At 46.0% G+C, this 18,880-nt stretch overlaps 1 protein-coding gene across 3 annotated transcripts in view; it reads right to left on the bottom strand.

The window, feature by feature from the left end:
• Srebf2 (sterol regulatory element binding transcription factor 2) overlaps positions 1 to 18,880 on the bottom strand; it is a 59,662-nt gene that overhangs the window by 20,130 nt on the left and 20,652 nt on the right. For 2 of the 3 annotated variants that reach the window (XM_047549924.1, XM_047549926.1), the window contains exons 1-11: positions 16,583 to 16,709; positions 15,509 to 15,943; positions 14,361 to 14,542; positions 13,065 to 13,211; positions 11,346 to 11,567; positions 10,162 to 10,276; positions 9,854 to 10,035; positions 7,780 to 7,972; positions 7,108 to 7,289; positions 2,678 to 2,954; positions 51 to 220 (exon numbers count right to left, since the gene is read on the bottom strand). In XM_047549924.1, coding sequence (XP_047405880.1) covers positions 51 to 220; positions 2,678 to 2,954; positions 7,108 to 7,289; positions 7,780 to 7,972; positions 9,854 to 10,035; positions 10,162 to 10,276; positions 11,346 to 11,567; positions 13,065 to 13,211; positions 14,361 to 14,542; positions 15,509 to 15,943; positions 16,583 to 16,694 — 2,217 coding nt within the window. In that variant the 5' untranslated portion in view covers positions 16,695 to 16,709. Of the gene's footprint in view, positions 1 to 50; positions 221 to 2,677; positions 2,955 to 7,107; positions 7,290 to 7,779; positions 7,973 to 9,853; positions 10,036 to 10,161; positions 10,277 to 11,345; positions 11,568 to 13,064; positions 13,212 to 14,360; positions 14,543 to 15,508; positions 15,944 to 16,582; positions 16,710 to 18,880 lie in introns of those variants that run through there. The other variant, XM_047549925.1, reaches the window with a different exon arrangement.

Below are 18,880 nucleotides of genomic sequence, written 5' to 3'. Positions count from 1 at the left end.
TGAGGACAATGCTCAGCAGAGTTTTGTAGAAGGAAATGAGGGGTACTCACAGCCAGGAAGCCCAGCTTGCCTCCATACCGCGTCTTGAGTCCCATGGCAGCTGTCAGATGGATCTCAACCAGTATGCTTGGTGGGATTTTTTCCTCTGCACACTCAGCCAGGTTCACAGCACACAAAGCCATGTGTACATCTGAACAGGCAGATCCTGCAGGAAGCTTCCCTAGGGTAGGCAGAGATAGACACTAATGTTGACAGATTTCCCAAAGTAAACATTTCCCACTTTATGTAGCACAATCAGAGGAACAGTGGTTCCAGAGGAGAAAGATGTGGAGTTTTGTGATCAGACAGATCTGGATGGGACACCAGGTTCTGTGACTTACTAGCTGTGTGCTCTTGTCTACCTCACAGGGTGGCTGGGTACCTGGCTCTATAAAATAAAATGGGAGTTGTCATGATTGCTGGTCATTTTAAAGGACTTAGAATATTTTCCAAAATAATGTCAATAACATGGCTACCTTCTACTGATACAGTACTGGGTCTCCAAACATTTCAGTGGAGGTAATGAAAACTTAAAACAAACAAAAAAAGCCTAAAGCAGGTTTGGATTACAATAAATAAGCATATATCCCATTGAAGAAGTAACAAAACTGAGCAATGACGGCCAGACATGTGTCAGGTTGGTAGGCAGGAGTCCAGGAAAGGACTGCTATGTCCTCCCTGTGAAAGATGCATAACAGCCATTTGAGGGCAACGCTGAGGCTGTGTTGCTTGCTTTGGTCTTCAAAGACTGGGAGGAGGCAAGGCCAGGCCTCACGACCTCACTCAGTTATGTTCTTCCCCACTGGGATGGTGGATGGCCTTCAGCCCTGTAATCATTCTGTATTGACCTGGGGTGTCTATATTCCCCAAGAGGCATTAAGCTTTCTCTTCAAGGGGAGAAGGGTACGGTGTAGTGGCAGTGCGGAAGCCACACTGTAGTCACCTGTCCCCTCAGTGCCTCCCACAGGCCCTGGTCCAGAGAATGCTCAGTGAATGTGGAAGGAATGAGTGATGTGAGGTTCTCCAGCTGAAATTCTCTAGAATTTGACAGCTAGTACAGTACAGTCTCCTGATCAGAAACCAGGGTGTGGGGTTTGTCTGTTCCAAAGACACACTGAGAGGCAAAGAATAGAATCAGGGGAGATTTGCAAATAGGGATTTCTGTAGAAACTGTAAAACTGGCTCCACTCCTGGTCACTTCTTTGGTCTGAGTGCCCAAGTCTGCTCCACTTCTGGCTGAAGCTCCTTAAAGTCACTAGGGATTTACAACACCTTCCAAAATCTACAGTTACCTTCTGGCCCTCACCTTACTGCTGGTGGAAGTCCCAGCAATAACTTACCCTCCTCTACCATCTCTGTCTTCGTTCCCCCAGCACCAAGTCTCTCAGTCCTCCTCGGACCTGTGACTGCCCTGCTCAGGCAGAGTCCACTCTGACTCCCATGCTCTGCCTGTCTTCTACGTGAGGTATCCTTCCACATGCCCTTTCTCATCGGTTCTCCCCTGTAGGCCAGGTCTCACAGGCAAGTGTTCACCTCTTTCTGGGAAAACTGCTCTTGCTTGGGTTTCCTTCACCTTTATCAGCGGCATCACCAGTCACCCAGACTCCTGAGCAACAAGCCAAGGAAGCATCCAAGCTGGCTCCTTGCTATACCTGTCACATCCACTGAATCCCCAAATCCAGTCAATTCCACCTGCTAATTTTCTTCTCCATCTGTCCTTTCAGCATCTCTCATCTTCGAGCTGTCTCAGTTCCCATCTGGTCTTTGACTCTAGCCTTAATCCTCTTGGATCCAACTTCTATCTGTCACCAGAGAAAACTGCTTTTTCTTAAGAAGCATTGATCCAATCAGGTCATTATTTCCTAATGTCCTTCAATGGATCCTATGGATACACTGTTGGCGTTCAGATTCTTCCCATGAAGGTACTGCCCTGCCCCTTGTGTCATGGCTTTAGGACTACTGGAATATTGTTCTTAATAGTCAGCCTGCAGGGACTGGGGATGTAGCTCAGTTGGTAGAGTGCCTGCCTAGCATGCACAAGGCCCTGAATTCCATGCCCAGCACCACCACCACCAAAAAAAAAAAAAAAAAAAAAAAAAGAGGCAACCTGGTGTGGGGCTTTGCAACCTCCCTCTACCTAGGAGGCACATCTTCCGCTCTCTGCATTCTTCCTGCAGAAGCTGAGACTTTACCTCGCAAGAAAGTCTTTCTTGAATCCCCTCCCATAGAAACATGCTCCTTGTACCAACACACTACACTGAATTGCCATCCATCTGCAGGCCTGTCTGCCTTTCTATTAGAGCAGGAGCTTACTGCATGAAATAAATGATCATATTTCATTGAATCTAAGATGCCATTAATTTTAAGACTCACCATTAAGTATCACTATCAACTACTCCATAACGTGCCATCGTTTATAGGACACATGAAAAGCATAACAATGTAAAAAAAAGAGAAGGAGTATAGAGATGTTAGTAGGAAACAAAGGTACATATTAGAAATGGTGCTATGAATGAGGTGGAAAGTGGGTCCAAAAAGCAACATAAAGGGGGCTGCACTCAGGGTGGAGACCTAGAAAACTGGAGGAGGTGGCACGGGCACCTTGCAGCAAGCCAAGCAGTAGTAGCTGGTCACTCACCCGTGATGTGCAACTGGTGCAGCCTATGATAGGCCAAGGCTGCATCACGCGCGCTGCTCTTAGCTTCGTCCTCGAAGCCAGCTGCAGTGGCAGGGGTGGCCCGCCAGCGCTGGAAGACTTTCTTGAGCAGCCAGCGTACCAGGCGCAGCTTCTGCAGGCTGTAGCGGATCACGTTCCAGGAGAGGCTACAGGCCAGGTCCAGGCGGGAGGTGGGCAGTGCCCGGCCCAACACTGACAGGCAGGTTTGTAAGTTGGCAGCAGCAGCTGCAAAATCCCCCTACAAAGCAGCAAAAGGATATAATGGTGACTGGCTTTGCTGTGGCCTTTTTGTTTTAATAGACTTCTACTCTCCCAACTTCATTATCAGAATCTGTCCTCATTAAGGAAAATCTGGGAAATTTCAGAAAGCTACAAAAAAAATTTATGTGTACACACACAAATAAAAAGAAACCATCCCATAGGGGGAAAAAAAAATCACTGCTGACTTTTGAGGTATTTGCCAATCTTTTTACTAATTGGACTGCAGTGTCTATCTTTGAGTAAATGATGGTCAGAGTTCCCCACGCTAGATTTTTTTTTTTTTTTTTTTTGAGAAACAGTCACAGCATTTTATTCAAGTTAGTCCATTTCATTCAATCATCTGCCATATTGTTCTGGACACCACCAGTATTACCGTCATTATTAGTTCCATTTGGAGATAGCCATGCTTTACAAAAATCTGGGTTGGATCTCCATGATGCTTAATTCCTGGTCAAAAATCTTTTTCTTTTACTAAGAAGTATCCTCTACTCACAAGATAAAGATCAGGAAAGACTGAGATACATTTGCAAAAAATTTATCTCCACTAAAGCAATTCATAGTTCATGATCTCTCATGGGGGCTTTCTTTTGGGGGAGAGTTCTCAAATGTCTGCTAATACAACAACCTGCCCACTGTATCACAAAGGGAAATGAGGAATACTCCCCAGAGAACAAGCAGGTGCTCTCCAGAGGAGCCCTAATGGCTCCTAAGGATGACAGCATCATCTTAGGGACAAATTAAAGGGACAGAGATAGGGGACCTCTCTCCCCAACAGCCAGTGGTAATAAGGTACATCCAGATTAACCAGGGAGGGCTGGGGAGATAGCTCAGTCGGTAGAGTGCTTGCCTTGTATGCATAAGGCCCTGGGTTCAATTCCCCAGCACCACAAAAAACAAAAGAAAAAAAAAAAAAAGAGAAAAAAGAAAAAAAAAAACAGATTAACCAGGGAGGAAGTAACCAGCTTGATAACCTACAGGCTAGGATCTCTAGACAGGAATGTGGAAGTGACTGAGTAAGCTAGGGCTGGATGAACAAAGTGACAGACAATAGGAAAGTGGGGACAATCTAGGTTTCCCCAGAGGTCCCACAGAAAGGTGGCACCACTATTGAAGTGGCACCACTATTGAAGTCCTCCTGAGCTTTCCTATGAGATGAGGGTACATGGAATGAATGGTTCAGAACAAGTGGAAAGTGAAACGTTGCCTCCTTTGTTCAGTAACACTGGAGGAGCACCACTGCTGATGTGCAGGTGGGGACCGGTGCCAACAGTTGCCTACGTTGTGGCCCCGAGTCGAAGGGGCAATCTAGCAGTGGCCATCAGATTCTGCATCCCACAGAGCACTGTGTTCCTGGGGTCCTGTGCTGGGAAGGATCACTTCTGGCTGGCAGCATCAGGGAAATGTGCCCTGGCCCTCTGGCTCTTGGCTCTCAGTGGGTCCTTTGGGCTTTTATGCAAGTGCTCAGCTGAGAAGATCTGATCCTGTCTCACAGGTGTCTAACAAATGTATTGTGGAAGTGCTGTTTTATTTTGGTTCAGAAAGACGGGGGAAAAATTAGAAGAGATGTTTTACTTAGAAACAGAGTACAGGTTCACCAGCACACAACTCTAGTACTTGCTTCAGTCCTGAAGACAGAAAGGGGCCATTACAGCCAAGGGTCTCAGAGTGGGTGGCTGCAAGTCTGCTCCACTCAGGTTTTCTGCAGAACTTGGAAAGCCAAAATTTTTTCTTCTTTCTTTCTTAAGTAACAACTAATCTACTCAAGCTCAATCAGAGCATATGGAAGAAAAATGAATAATCAGAGGGTCTTTTAAATACCTGTGTAGGACAGTCACTTCTAGAATGTAGAAAGATCATCAAGTAAACACCGCACTCCCAAAAAGAGAGTCTGAATGTAAAAGTGGAGAGAAAATTTTGATTATCCCCTTTAACTGTGTTTTTGGTGCTTTGGCCTGTAAGCAATCAAGATGGAGAGAGATGTTATCCCAAAGAGGAAAGTCTGCAGGAACCAGAGTAGTTGAGCCCGACTGTCTGTGATTCCTTTATACTTGCACAATACCATGGCATATAAGGACTCTCCCACGTGAATCAGCCAGGCAAGCCAATACCCATTTCGCAGGAGGCTGTGATGGTGGTTCACCAAATACTGAGTGAAGTAGCCCAGGGGTCCAAGGCTCTGATAAGGGATAGTCTGAGGCCAGAGGACAACCCACAAGAAGTATCCCAGCCCCAGGGCTGTGACCAACGAGGGCCAAGGTCTGGCTGTACGGAAGTAGGCGGTAGCATCCCTGCCGGCCTGCGACTTCCCCACCACCATCTTGAAAGACCTAGGCACTGAGTCGTCGGGTGGGGAGCAGTGCCTGCTTTCACTTAGGGAAAGCCTGGTGAGCCGGTTTCTCAGAGCCTAGAGCACCCGCCCAAGGCCCTGCTGACAGACTAATGCGCCGGCATCTCCTCCCCAGCTCTCGACCTCTCCCCCCCACGCTAGATTTTACATATAAGATGGTAACTCAGATTTAGATGAACTGCATTGTTCCTTTAGGGTTTTAGGTTCTCAAAAGTATGGTCCCTGGAGGCCAGTAGCATCAAGCCCAGGGAGCCTGTGAGAAATGCAGTCATAGGCCCTGCCCCAGACCTACTAAATCACAACCTCTGGTGTTAGGACCTCCAGGAGAATGTCATGTCTGAGGAAGTTTGAGACCTATGATTTTAGGCAAACTCACAGCTGAACTCCCCTAACCTGGAATCGCTCTGACAACCTGAGATGGTCTAATGGAGAGTTTACAATGCTATATTAACACTGATGACCTCTTTCTCCTCTCCCTCTGCCAGGAGAAGCACATGTGCTAAAGGTTTTTACAGGAAGCAGGATCCCCCACTTCTTCTGCTCTCTTTCCCTGGAAGGTTGGTTGTTCCCCAGGCCCAGTCTTTGGCTTTTGCCCCTTCAGTCCTATTAACCCAATTCTCCCCAAGCACCCTCTTGCAGTAGACGTGCAACTTCCCAAACACTTGGGTCCTGATCCTTCTCAAACCCCACAGCCTGCTTCTCGATCACTGCTCACTCTGCAAAGAGCGTTCTCATATTTCCAAGCAACATGGTCTAGAAAGAACACACAGCTTCTAGCCTCTCCCATGGTTGAGTCAACCTCACCATCATGTCCTTTCCCTTTTACATCTATGTGTTTCTTTAGTTCTGGTTTTCCTTTAAATTCTAGGCCCCTGTCTTCATTTCTTACCTGGCTTATATCAGGAGCTTCCTAATTTGTTTCTGTGCATTTCATTTCTCCCTCCTCCAACTTACCCTTCACACTGCCACCAGAATGACACCTGTCAAACATAAACCTGAACCTGCCTCTAGGATATCCATCTTGGGAAATGGCTCTTCATCATGTCTATATTTTAGGACCCACAGCCAAGTCATGGTTGACATATCCAGGCTGGCCAATCTGATTCTCAACTGAAGGTACTGCAGCTTGCAGGAGGGGAGAACAGGTTCGAGGTTAACTGCTGCTGAGGAATGTTCTGGTCCACACACCTCCTGAGAAGTATAACTCTCCGTTCAATGCTTTGAGTTGCCACTGAATCCTTCCCCTAAACACCCTTTGTTGATTTCAAATGAAAACTTTCAGCTAATTTTCCTGCTCAAAAACCTTCCCTGTTCTCCAGAGAATTAGATATGAAGCCCTAAATTGGTTACTGGTTCAGTTACAGTTCTCTCCAATTTGGGCCTAACCACACCACCGGTTTCTGCCCTCATTCTCTCTGCCACTCTGCATTCCAGGCATACCCACAGAACTTGCCAATTCCCAAATAGCCTGTCTCTTCTTGCTACTATCAGCTGAGACGGTCCTTCTGCAATGCCCACCTGTCCTGCTAGCCCTGAACAGTCCCACCCATACCTCAGGTCCCCTCAGTCAGAACTCATCCCTTCAGCCCCAGAAGTACTTCATTCTTCCTGTCATGCCACAGACATCTTGTGTCCACAGCATCATCTACAAATAGGTGCCCTCTCCTCTGAGTTACCACAGCAGCTGCCACAGGTCTTCATCCATAATGGGGACTCAATTCCAATCCCTGAATTCTTTGCCAAGTCTCGGGGAGGATGAGAAAAAGTGGATAACAGAACTTACCCTGGCAAGGTCCAGGTCCGCCTGCTTCCGATGCCTCCAGAATGTGACTGAGGAACGGGAATGTGGCCGGATCACTGGCTCTCCATGGACCAGCAGCTTCACAAAGACACTCAGGACAATGACACCATTTACCAGCCATAGGAGGAGCGTTGGCATCATCCAGTCAAACCAGCCTCCAGAACCTAAAGAGGGGTATCTCAGTTGAGCTGCCAAGAGTGCCTTGTGGAGCAGCCAGGCAACTAACAGATCCCAGCAGTATGACATCCATGAGCCTTCTACCTCATTTTCAGAAGAAAGGGCAGAAAATTTCATAGCCTAAATAGAAATCCTGTAGTCCTTGACACCATGGAGCTGAGTGCCATAAAAATCTTAGCCAAAGAGGGTTATATTGGTTTTAAAACTCAGGTATGAAAATACCAACTCTCCCCAAAAGGTACCATCCCCACCCTCCCACTTGCCCAACCCCAGGGTATAGGCTCCTCGTTTGTTTTGCTCTTTCTGACTGAACGAAGTTTGCCTCGTTATTTCTACAATGTAATTTATGCCAGCCCCCATCAGAAGCAAGAAGCCCACCACTCCTTTGTGATCTGGTAGATATGTCATGAGGTTTGTATACATGACTTGCCATAACAGTACACTACACCCGGGTGGCATGAGGGGCCCCCTACCTACCTGACTCAAATGACAGTACACTTCGGCCAGAGCCTGTGTACGGGTGCTGGTCAGAGTCATGGACCCCTCCCCATTGTAGCAGGGAAGTCAGGGGGTTAAAGGAGAGGCCCAGGAAGGTGAGGACACACAGCAGAATTCGAGAACGGTCTACCATGCCCAGTGCGACAGGAGGAGAGTCCGGTTCATCTTTGACCTTCAAAACAGGGCCTCAGGGTTGGAATACTGGGTGGGTTTTTACTTTCACATATCATACATCAGGAATCAGACTGTGAGGTTTAAGTTCAAGACCACTAAGTCAGACAGGAATAAAAACAGGAGGGAGTTAACAAGTCCATAATTCATAAACGATTGCTCAAATATTAGAGCATTCTTCCTCTTGCCAAGGAAAGTACATGTTTCAAACAACAAAGGCAGAGAGATTTTCTTTTAAAATAGTCCATTTCCAAAAAATAGAACATACTGCATGATTCTGTTTCTGTATAATTTCAGAGGCGCCAAAACAAATCTAAGTGACAGGAAGCTGATGGATCAGTAGCTGCCTGAGGCTGGAGAGGGGTGTGTGAACTGTCTGTACAGGTGCAAAAAAAGAGCTTTAGGGTTGATGGAAGGACTCTTTACATTTTGATTACAATGACAAGCTACATAGGTGTGCACATGTAAACGTATTAAAACTCCTGGCCCTGTACATTTAAAATAGGTATATGTTGCTGGGTACAGTGGCAGATGTTTGAATCCCAGCAACCTGGAAGCCGAGGCAGGAGGATCACAAGTTCGAGGCCAACCTTATCAACTTACCAAGACCCTGTCTTAAAGTAAACGGTAAAAAGCGCTGGGGGTCGGGGTTATACCTCAGTGACAGAGCGCTTGCTTAGGGTGTGTAAGGCACTGGGTTTGATCCTCAGTACCACATAAAAATAAATAAATAAAACCAAGTTATATATTAAAAAAAAAAAAACAAACCCCAAACCAGAGATGTAGCTCCATGGTAAAGCACTCCTGGGTTCAATCCCCAGCACATTAAAAAAAAAAAAAAAGTGTATTTTATATATTTTATTGCATTTAAATTTTATTTCAATAAAGACGATTAAAAACCATGCTTCAGCATGGATCTACTTAAAGGAGTGTGCCTGTTTTAAAACTGGAACATTGCTTTTCCCCCCACTCCCATTTTACAGAGCTGGAGATAGAGGATCTGGTAGCCTATGAGATCCACAGTGATGGAGGAAAGAAGGATGGAGTCAGATTTCCCAAATCCTTCCCTGAATCCTAAAGTGTACATATTTTAATATTTTAAAAACCATTTGAAAATTTTTGATGAGTCAGAAGCCTATTTAATTCAATATATGTCATAAGGCTTGTTGCTACCAAACAGAATTACATTTACAAAATATTTCAAAAATAGAACTTCTTTAGTAAAAGTAAGATACAAAAACAGCTTAGTCAAAAATGTACACTAGAATGAAACTTTGTGCTTTTAGAGTCAGAAACTGCCAATGTCAAAATATAGTACAAGGACCCAGTGGTCTCCCTCTATAGGTTCCCCGGAAGATCATTAGGCTCAGAGTCTCTTTTAACTAATTCCATTAAACTTCAATTGCCAGGGGCTTTTATTGACAATTAAAAGCCCTTGGTTGGAATGTTATGTTAGATCGCAAACTGTAGTCATTTCTGGAAAGAGGACCCAGAGGTAGCCTCATCCTAAACTGACTGATCAGCCTCACAGAGTGGTCTTGCCAGGACCATTAGAAGAGAGAAGTAATGAGGCGCCTCTAGTAACTCCCAGAGCCCACCCCACCAACAGCTGCTCTGTGTCCTGGTTCTAGTTCTGGTATTCATTCTTTTCTGATGGGGCTTTTCAGAAGTTCAGTTAAACCTGAGGGACAGTCCCCTGCCACCCCCATCAGTTTTCTCTTTATTCTCCAGGATTTGGGCTAATTTCACAGACTTCCTGTTTCTCTATGGCTTGTGCTCTCTTAACAGTTGGACTGGCCTCCTCTCTAAGGCCTCCTTCACAGTTTTCTTAGTGAGGATATGGAAGAAATTCCAAGGGTCAGGGGATTTCAAAAGCTCGTACCTTTGCATCATCCAACAGAGGACTTCCTGGCTCAGAGTCAATGGAGTAGGGGGAGAAGCCAGCCTGGGACCCTGAGTCGGAGGCCGGGGGAGACATCAGAAGAACATTCTGATTAAAGTCATCAATCTTCAGGTCCACATCATTGTCCACCAGGCTGCCCAGGTCGATGCCCTTCAGGAGCTCTGCAAAGAAAACCCCAAGGAGAAAGTGATCTGTGTTTATAGAGCCCCACCTAGGCTGGAACTGGGCTGGGTGGGGCTTCTTGAATAAAGGAAGCCTGATACCCCTTTCTCAATGGGTACACTTACTGTTTTTCTGGTTTGCCAGCTTCAGCACCATGTTCTCTTGGCGCAGTTTATGATTGACCTGCTGCAAGTACTTGATGTAATCAATAGCCTTTCTTAGAACACCGGACTTGTGCATCTGGGAAGGAAGACCAGTGAAACACAATGAAGCCAGGGCAGACCAGAGTTGACAGAGTAGAGCCTCAGAGCTTGTGGGTGGGGAACATGGCTGTGAGGTGCAAGATGCTGGTTGGACTGTTGGTTACCTGGAACAAGATACTCCCTATCTCCAAACCTCACTTTCCTTTCCATAACATGGGGATAATAATAGCATGTAGATCACATAACCGTTAGCAGTGAGGGCTAAGTGAGACAACATGTGTAGAGCTCAGCCTTGAGCCTAGCATATAATCAGCACACAACACATACTAGCTCTTATTCCTACTTCTTATACTAATCCTAGCACCAAAACAAACTTTAAGGAAAACAAAAGTCAAACAAAAGACCAGAGAACTGGGCTGGGGGTGTAGCTCAGTGGTGGAGGTGTAGCTCAGTGCTAGAATACTTGCATAGTTAGATCCCTAGCTCTGCAACCGAACAGACTAACAAAAATCAGAGCATCCTTGGACTATCTTAAGTAAAGGTATATGCTTCTACTTAAGATACATACCTTGTACAAATATTTGTAGGGTACAAGGAAAATAATGAAACTTTCTTTCAAAATAAGGGTGAAGATAAACAGATAATAGGTTTAAGAAAATCTATTTGTCAGGAGAGACAGTCATCAAACACTAGAATATGTGAAAAATGAATTTCTTCTATTTGCTATTGGTCATAAACCCAATCTCTCCTCTCTCTCTCTTCCCTAAAAGGTAAAAATATTATTAGCCACCCTGAACACAGCTAAGAAAATGCCAGCAATGCCCTCAGCTGCCTCTGAGCCGCACCCAGCCTGTATCTGGCCACCGGTGAGTGGCAGGTGTCTCTGCCTGTGAAGTTAGAGTCCATGGTCCCAGCACACTCAAGGACTCAAAGGTCCCAGCAGATCACTACCTTACCAACCCTCATTAATCTTATGTTAGTTGATACTTTATAATACTGACAAACACCCAGATGCTTTAAGAAAGCACTTCTAACTCATTCTTGCAGACACTCAACTTAAGTCTGGGACTTCCCTACCTCCCATAGCAAAGACAAGTGGCACCTACCTTGGCATCTGTCCCCATAACCAGGTCCTTCAACTCAATGATTTTGTCATTGATGGAGGAGCGATATCGCTTCTCAATGATATTGTGTGTTGTCCTTCTTTCTCCTTCTTTAGGGGGCTCCAGTTGCTTGACTCCCCCTGGTACCTGCTTAATGGGCACTTTCTCTTGCCCCATCATCACAGGCATTGTGGTGAGAATGGTCCCATTGCTGCCCACCAGGGTCTAGAGCAGGGGAGAATTAGCCCTTCATTAGTTTGAGGAAAGCAACCTCACAACACAGAGCTGCTTGCTGGTCAAGTCACATCATCTGGCAATGTGTCATGTGACTGGAGAACCTCCTTGGGTTAATTTAGGTCCCCAAAGGTCTCAAAGTCATGACACCTCAGTTACTACCTCCCTTTCACCATGGATAAATTATACCACTAGAGGACTAAGATGATTAAACTTGGCTCGACTTTTAATATAGGGAAGCAAGTTACATGATTTTGCTTTGCTGCCAAGTTGTTAACCACCTCTGAACCCTCAAACTGTTAACCACCTCTCAGTGAACCACATTAGTGGGCACCAGAGAAAACTTTCTCCTGTTATATGACACTTTTCCCCCTTCTCAAATGACAAGTAAATTACTACATTTCTTTCTATAATTTTTTCCTCAAAGAGCTCAAGGGCAGAATAGACACTCTCAATTTGAGTCATTTTATTTAAAAAATAGGTCAACCCTAAGGGCTTCCCCTCTTCTATTCCTCATCTCTGTTTTCCCCTCTTATTTTTGTACAAATTTTAGTTTTATTTTCTTTAATAAATGGCTCCACTATCCAAGTGGCTAATAAACAAATAAAAAGTCACTCAGCTTCTTTAGTCGTCAAGAAATAATTTACACATAACAAAAGTCAGAAATCTTAAGTTTAGATCTTGATAAGTTTTATAACACACCATGTGCTTAGCCACCCAGGCCAAGCTGCAGACCTCTCCCCTTAGCAAGTTCCCTCCTGCCCTCCCCTGTAGTCGCTGCTCTCACTTTATCTGTTTTGCCCCTTCTTGAACTTAAGGAATTATCAGTGTGAACCCTTTTGATAGGCTTCTTTTGCTCCATACTATTTTTGAGGTTTACCCACATGGTTCTATGCATTAATAGTTCTATTTCTTACTGAATGGCACACTTTAATTGTATGAATATATTATAAGTTGTTTATCCATTCTCCTGTGGACATTTGAGTTACTTCTAGCTCTTGACTTTTATGAATAAAGCTAATGCTTCCAAATTTTATTTCACCACTTACTCAACCAGACTGGTTTGTCATAGGACACTGAAAGTGGCGGAGACCCTACAACTAAAGGTTGAGTGTGTTCCATGTTCCCCACCTTTGTGCCCCTCCCTACCTGATGCCCCTAGGTGCTTCAGAAGCCAAACCTCCACAGGCAGCAGGACCTAAGAGGTGATGGTCCTGTGAGGAGTAGCTGCTCTGGAACGGAGGCTGCTCTAGTGCTCTTTCCACCCCTTGTAGATGCCAGGATTCCCATCTAACACTAGTGGCACTTTTTTAAGGGAAAACAAAATTAAATCAAGGTGATATTTACAATTTGACCAAAATATTCTATAGAGCTTCTAACACCTACTCAGCATGTGGACTTCACCACCTTTGAAGCCTAACACCTCCAAGAAAGGAGGTGAAGGGCAGAGGGCGGAGGGTGGAGGGCAGAGGAGGAGGAAGCTCTTACTGGTACTTGAAGGGCAGCTGTCTGGATGGGGGTGGTGAGGGCCGTGAGGGCTGGGTTCTGGACTGCAGCCATGACAGGGCTACCATCTGTCTTCAGTGTGGTCAAAACAAGGGAATCTGTCTTGATAATCTGAGGCTGGACCAGGACCTAGATGGAGAAGGAAGAAAAGGAAAAGGAAGGTAACATTACTTTTCTTATTTCATATTTACTTCTTACTGCATAGATACTCCAAGAAAGAAAATATGCTTTGCATGAAACTAAGGATCAAAAAATACTAGGAAATCTCATAGAAATCATTCAAAAGCTGGCCATTTTGTGTAGCCTGAACACTGGCTGGCGGGGAGAAAGGGGACAGTTAAAGAGGACCCTGGGTATTCAAGTTTCGAGGCTTTGAGGAGGGTGGTGCTAGCAGCCTGGCAGGAGCACAGCAGGGATCAGTCAAGGTGGACAGTACAGGGAGACAGTTCTGACTTTATAAAGACTCAGGAAAGCCCGGAACACGGCTTAGATGCAAAAATGATAAACCTGATTTTTTCAAAAAAAGATAAATTAGTTTGGTAGTAAAAAATAGTTTACTATAAAAACAACATGCTTTTCTATAAAAATAATACACATTCCTCCCCTAGAAAGTAAAACATGTTCAGTATTCATTACAGAAAACAGGGAAGGGCTGGGGATATAGCTCAGTTTGTAGAGTGCTTGCCTGTCAAGTACAAGGCCCTGGGTTCAATCCCCAGTACCACCCCCTCCAAAAAAAAAAGGGGAAAATTTTCCAGCTACTTGGAAGTCTGAGGTAGGAGGTATCTCAAGTTCTTGGTCAGCTTGGGTAACTTAGAGAGATTTTGTCTCAAAATAATAATAATAATAATAAATTAAATAAATAAAAAAGGACTAGGGGTATAGCTCAGGGGTAAGAGTGCTTTTGCCTAGTGTGTGTGAGGTTCTAGGTTTAATCTCTAGCACTGAAAAAAAAAAAGATAGGGAAGATAAAATTTTAAAGAAAATCATCTGAAAGATACCAATTTGGTATCTTTCTTTCCAGTTTCATACCCATTATGTGTCCATGATCACTATCCCAGCCTTTCTGAAGGGTAGGGTGCCAGTGTGGCTCTACAGACGGTCTCAGCCAGGACTCTGTACACTGCTCACAGGTGCATCCTGGGGCCCAAGTGCCCCTAGCAACCCTACCAGCTGTTCCATGTATACTCTGACTGGTTCTTCTTAGTACATAGGCCACGTTTTCAACCAAGGACCAGACAACAGTCCAACTTCCTTGAACCCTTTTCATCCACCTACCGGGACCTGCTGCACCTGGGGTGCAGCAACTGTCTGCACTGTGGCCGGAGCAAGGGTCTGCAGCGTGCCATTGGCTGTTTGTGTCAGCACCCGTTGTGCCTGTACGGTCTGCACCTGCTGCTGGATGGTGACTGGCTGCACCTGGGAGGAAGTCACCAGGCTTTGGACTTGAGGCTGAAGGACTTGGAGGAAAAGGAGGAAAAAGTCACACGGATGAGGAATGCATGCTGTCACTGTTGCTGCAGCAGTAACCCAAGGATGGAGTACTGCATAATGACTCCAACTTCCCACCTGCTGCTGAAGATGTGCACAGCCATTTACAAGCTGGTTTAGAGCATAAGAACATCCCATAAGGGCTGCATCAATTTCTGAGAGAACGAGTACAAATTGTTTTATTACTCTGGGTGTCAGGGTGGAGGTAAAGGAAGCTAATCGGCAAATGACTGCACCCAGCAAGAGAGTTAATAGATGCTGAGAATCAACAACTCTCCAGGGCCTCATATTCTCCCATCCCTTCTAGATGGAAAATGTGCTCTGGGACGATGATCTCGGCTTTTTGCCTTTATTCCCCCTCCCCAATTCTCAAAACCCATTGAACAACTATCAGAGTCTTGCAAATTCAGAGCAATACTCATCATTCCTAGGGCTCCCCACAGTCCCTGGGATGCAGTACACCCCAGAAAGAACAAGCACTTCAGCAACTCACTCACTCATCACACACACAGTCTGCCAAGAGGCCTGCAACTCCGAAACAGGGCCTATTTTAAAGGTCATACTCCACAGTGGACACTCAGGAGTTGTTTGCTGAGTGAATCATTTCCACCTATGGGTGTGCAGGCCTGGCTGCTGCCTAGCCAAGTTTCAGGCCTAATTTTTTTCAAGACTGAACCTCTAGTTAACTAGGATGGCCCCGTGTCTACCACGCCTGTTGGCCTCTTTGACCAAGTACGTTTGAACTATTGCCCAATAGATATTAACGTCTTTGAGGAAGCAGAATGTAAAACATTCCTGCACCAGTTCATACCGCCACTCATCCAGACAGGACCATACTGATGTGTCCTCAAAGAGGACAAAACTATCTGCATGGATGGAAAACGGGCACAAACTCTGGAGCCACCCAGCAAATCCACATCTAACATCGGAATCACCTTGAAAGCTGGTGGCTGCATTCTGGTATATCAGAGGCTGCTGGATGATCCTCGTCTGTGGAGAAGTGCTGAACGTCGGGGTGATCATTACTGTCTGCTGCTGCAGCTGAGCTGCCGGTTGAGGCTGGGGCTGGGGCCGGGGCTGGAGAACAGGAGTTGCCCTTGGTGGGGTGGGAACGGCAGTAGCAGGGACCTTGACCTGCAGGGTTGGAGCCTGGGGGGAGGTAGCCGAGGGAGAGAAGGAAGATAACGGGACCTGGCTGAATGACCGCTGCATAGAGGGGTCCACGGCTCCACCACTGCTGCCCCTGCCATTGCCACTGCTGCTGGCACTACTGCTGCTGTTACCACCGCTGCCAGGGAAGGAGCCACACAGCTGCTCTGAAAACAAGTCAGGAAACTCTCCCACTTGATTGCTGACGAACTGCAGCATCTCTGTGAACAAAGGAAAAGCAGTAATGTTATTGCCACCCAAAATATTAACTTTCAGACTTCCTTAGCAACCCAAGTATAGGGGCTGGGGTGTAGCTCAGTGGTGGACTGCTTGCCTAGCAAGCTTCAGGCCCCAGGTTACATCCCCAGCATGAAAGAAAAGACGGGAGGGCAGGGAAAGAAAAAGAAAGAAAAGAAACTGAGGCATGAAAATCTAATGGCTTTTCTAAAAAGCAGAAATGGGTCAGGAGACAATGAGGCAGAGGGTGGGCAGTTACTGTCCTAAGGCTTTGAAACGCAGCAGCATTAGCCTGTGAGGCCACTCCTATCTCAGTACTGCTTTTTTTTTTTTTTTTTTTTTTTTTTTTTGGTACTAGGGATTGAACCCAGGGGCACTTAACCCCTGGGCCACAAGCCACATCCCCAGCTTGTTTTATATTTTTTATTTAGAGACAGGGTCTTGCTAAGTTGCTAAGGTTAGCTTTGAACTTGTGATCCTCCTGCCTCAGACTCTGGGCTGCTGGGATTATAAGCATGTGCCACCGCGCCCAGCAGCACTGCTTTTGGTGGCAGTGAAGAAGCCATGTGGGTCTGCCGTAGCTGTGCCAGACCCTACCTCTCCCTAATTCCTTTCCTCCTCACCAGGCAAGCTGTGGGCCTCCTCTCCATTGGTGCCCTCAGAATGCTCAGGAACAATGAAGTTGATGAACCCCAAGTCAGGGATCTTTAGGGGTAGAAAGAATGGAAAGATCATATATGAAGTCCAGAGCAGGGAAATAACTTGATCAAGATCACACAACTCGTTGGAGCACAGCTAGGGTGGGAACCAGTCCTCCACTCTCCACTTTGTTCTCCTATCGCACCGCAGAGCACTGCTGGGAGGCGTGGGCGAAAGCAGCCTTCCCTTGCCCTGGACTCCATGCTCTACAGGCTGCCTCTAGCCTTCCTCTGGCTACACCCTTTCCCGGTGGGCAAGGAGTCCATGGGACCAGAGGGATGTGTCCACCTGGAGACCATGTTCCCCCTTCTATATCATGTTCCAAGTACCTGTAACCCCTGAAATCCCAGTCCAAAAGGGTTCAAGCCTGCTTCTAGGGATTCTTCCCTGGTCCTCCCAAAGTCTTACCCAAACCCAACCTGTTCCATGACTAATAATTTATCTCTCACGACTTCTTCCTTTTCTTAAAGCTGCTCCCTACTAGGAGCCTAAGGCCTTAGTTTTGTCTCACTTATTTTCAGATCTATAATTCTCTTCACTGTACAAATTCCTTCTCTTTTCCTCACCCTAATACATCCCCAAAAAGCTACTGCTTGTTCTTGAATGGTGGTCCCTTCTCTCCAAACTCTCAAGGCCATAGGATGCTCTGATTTGGGCACCAAACCAACCACCATCACCACGGTAACAAAAAAGCACCACCACTATTCATGCCCCCAAGCCTCCACCAGCATGCCCTCCCACACCTTTGGTACTGTGCGTGTGTGTTGGAGGGGTTGTCTGGAGTATGAAGCAGAACACTGAGGCGGGTACGCGAGGAGGAGGGTCTAGACTGGCCTCCATATGGGATCACTTGAGCTTAGCATTTCAAGATCCGTACCATAAGTATTCAGTCAGTTCAACCTGCTGGGTAAAACAGCATTTCTGCAGACTAAATTCCTACAGTGGTACTACTTACCAATATCTAGACACTCTGCTCTGTCCTCAATCAGCCTGTTATGTGCGGGAAGAAGTGGGCAGATTGACTGGGCAGATTGCCAGAGATATTGTAACTCATACCAACCAAGTCCAATTTCTTGTACATGATTCAACTAAGAAATGTCCTCAAATTCAGCACAAAATCTAAAAAAACACAATCTAGTGCTCATACAAGTATAAAACAAGATTATAAAAAGCTTTAAGAAAATGATCAAGAGAAACCTAATAATTTGTTGAGCCTTCCAAAATGCCCCCAAATCCCAGCTTTCTGGGAAATCAACATAGAGGCCTATTTTCAGAGGTCCTCACTGACTACCTGTTTTTCCTGTGGAAAGCTGAGGAAGACAGAAGGCCGTGGTGGCCTGGTGGATAGGCACAGGCCTTGATGTCATGTGGGCCTTGGTGTGTATCTCAAGAAGCCAGCCCGACCAGCTGTGTGAATGTGGACAAGTTACTCCTTTCTATGTTCAACTTCCTAATGACAAAAGACAGTCTAGAAAACACACACTTAGCTTCTTTGCTCTGAGAATTAATAAGATAATTTATACAAAGAGCTTGGTGAGGGGTAGGCCCTTAGGAAGTTCCCTATTTGTGGTCCGTCTAGAGTACCCACTACACAGGCACTTGGGCCTGCTTATCTCATCTCACCAAGTGCTCTCAAAACCCTTTTGTGGGGGAAGACAAGCTGGTGTACAAAGGTCACAGGTTTAGTTCATAAAGCAGGTTAAGAGTACGTAGGCAGATGGAACGAGATTGCTTAAATTAAAAAAAAAAAAAAAAAAATCTCTTTCAATCCTCACACAGAAAGCTCCAGCAGAGACATCTCCAGGCAGCCAGGTCAGGACTAGTGGTGTGGAGGGGCTGTTAAGAAGTTCATTTACAGAGAGGACTGACAAGAGGCTCTGGAGCACCTCTGGGGTGGGGGCAGGGAGCATCCAGCCTGTGGGCCAGAGAATGGGAGGCCTAGAGAACCAGGGTGCAGGCTGGAGCATTGACTCCGGCACAGTGACTCCAAGCTACATGCTGTAGGAGCATCCTAACGTCTCCTCGCTGCTGCTCCCTGCTCTGATAATTCATGCTTTGTGATTACACAGGCTCTCATGTCCACAGAGGGTCATGAAACCCAGAAAAGGGAGGCCTGGGAGAACATTTACGGAACTTTGAAAATGAAGTTCATTTTCCTGCTGCAGTCCGCAGGGCCAGAGATAGGTTTCCTGGGAGCTGGGTAGGCACACCCAAGCTCATTA

Source organism: Sciurus carolinensis, chromosome 4 (genome assembly GCF_902686445.1).
Source record: "Sciurus carolinensis chromosome 4, mSciCar1.2, whole genome shotgun sequence".
NCBI classification, from domain to species: Eukaryota; Metazoa; Chordata; class Mammalia; order Rodentia; family Sciuridae; genus Sciurus; species Sciurus carolinensis.
This window is presented reverse-complemented; position numbering and strand designations above follow the sequence as displayed.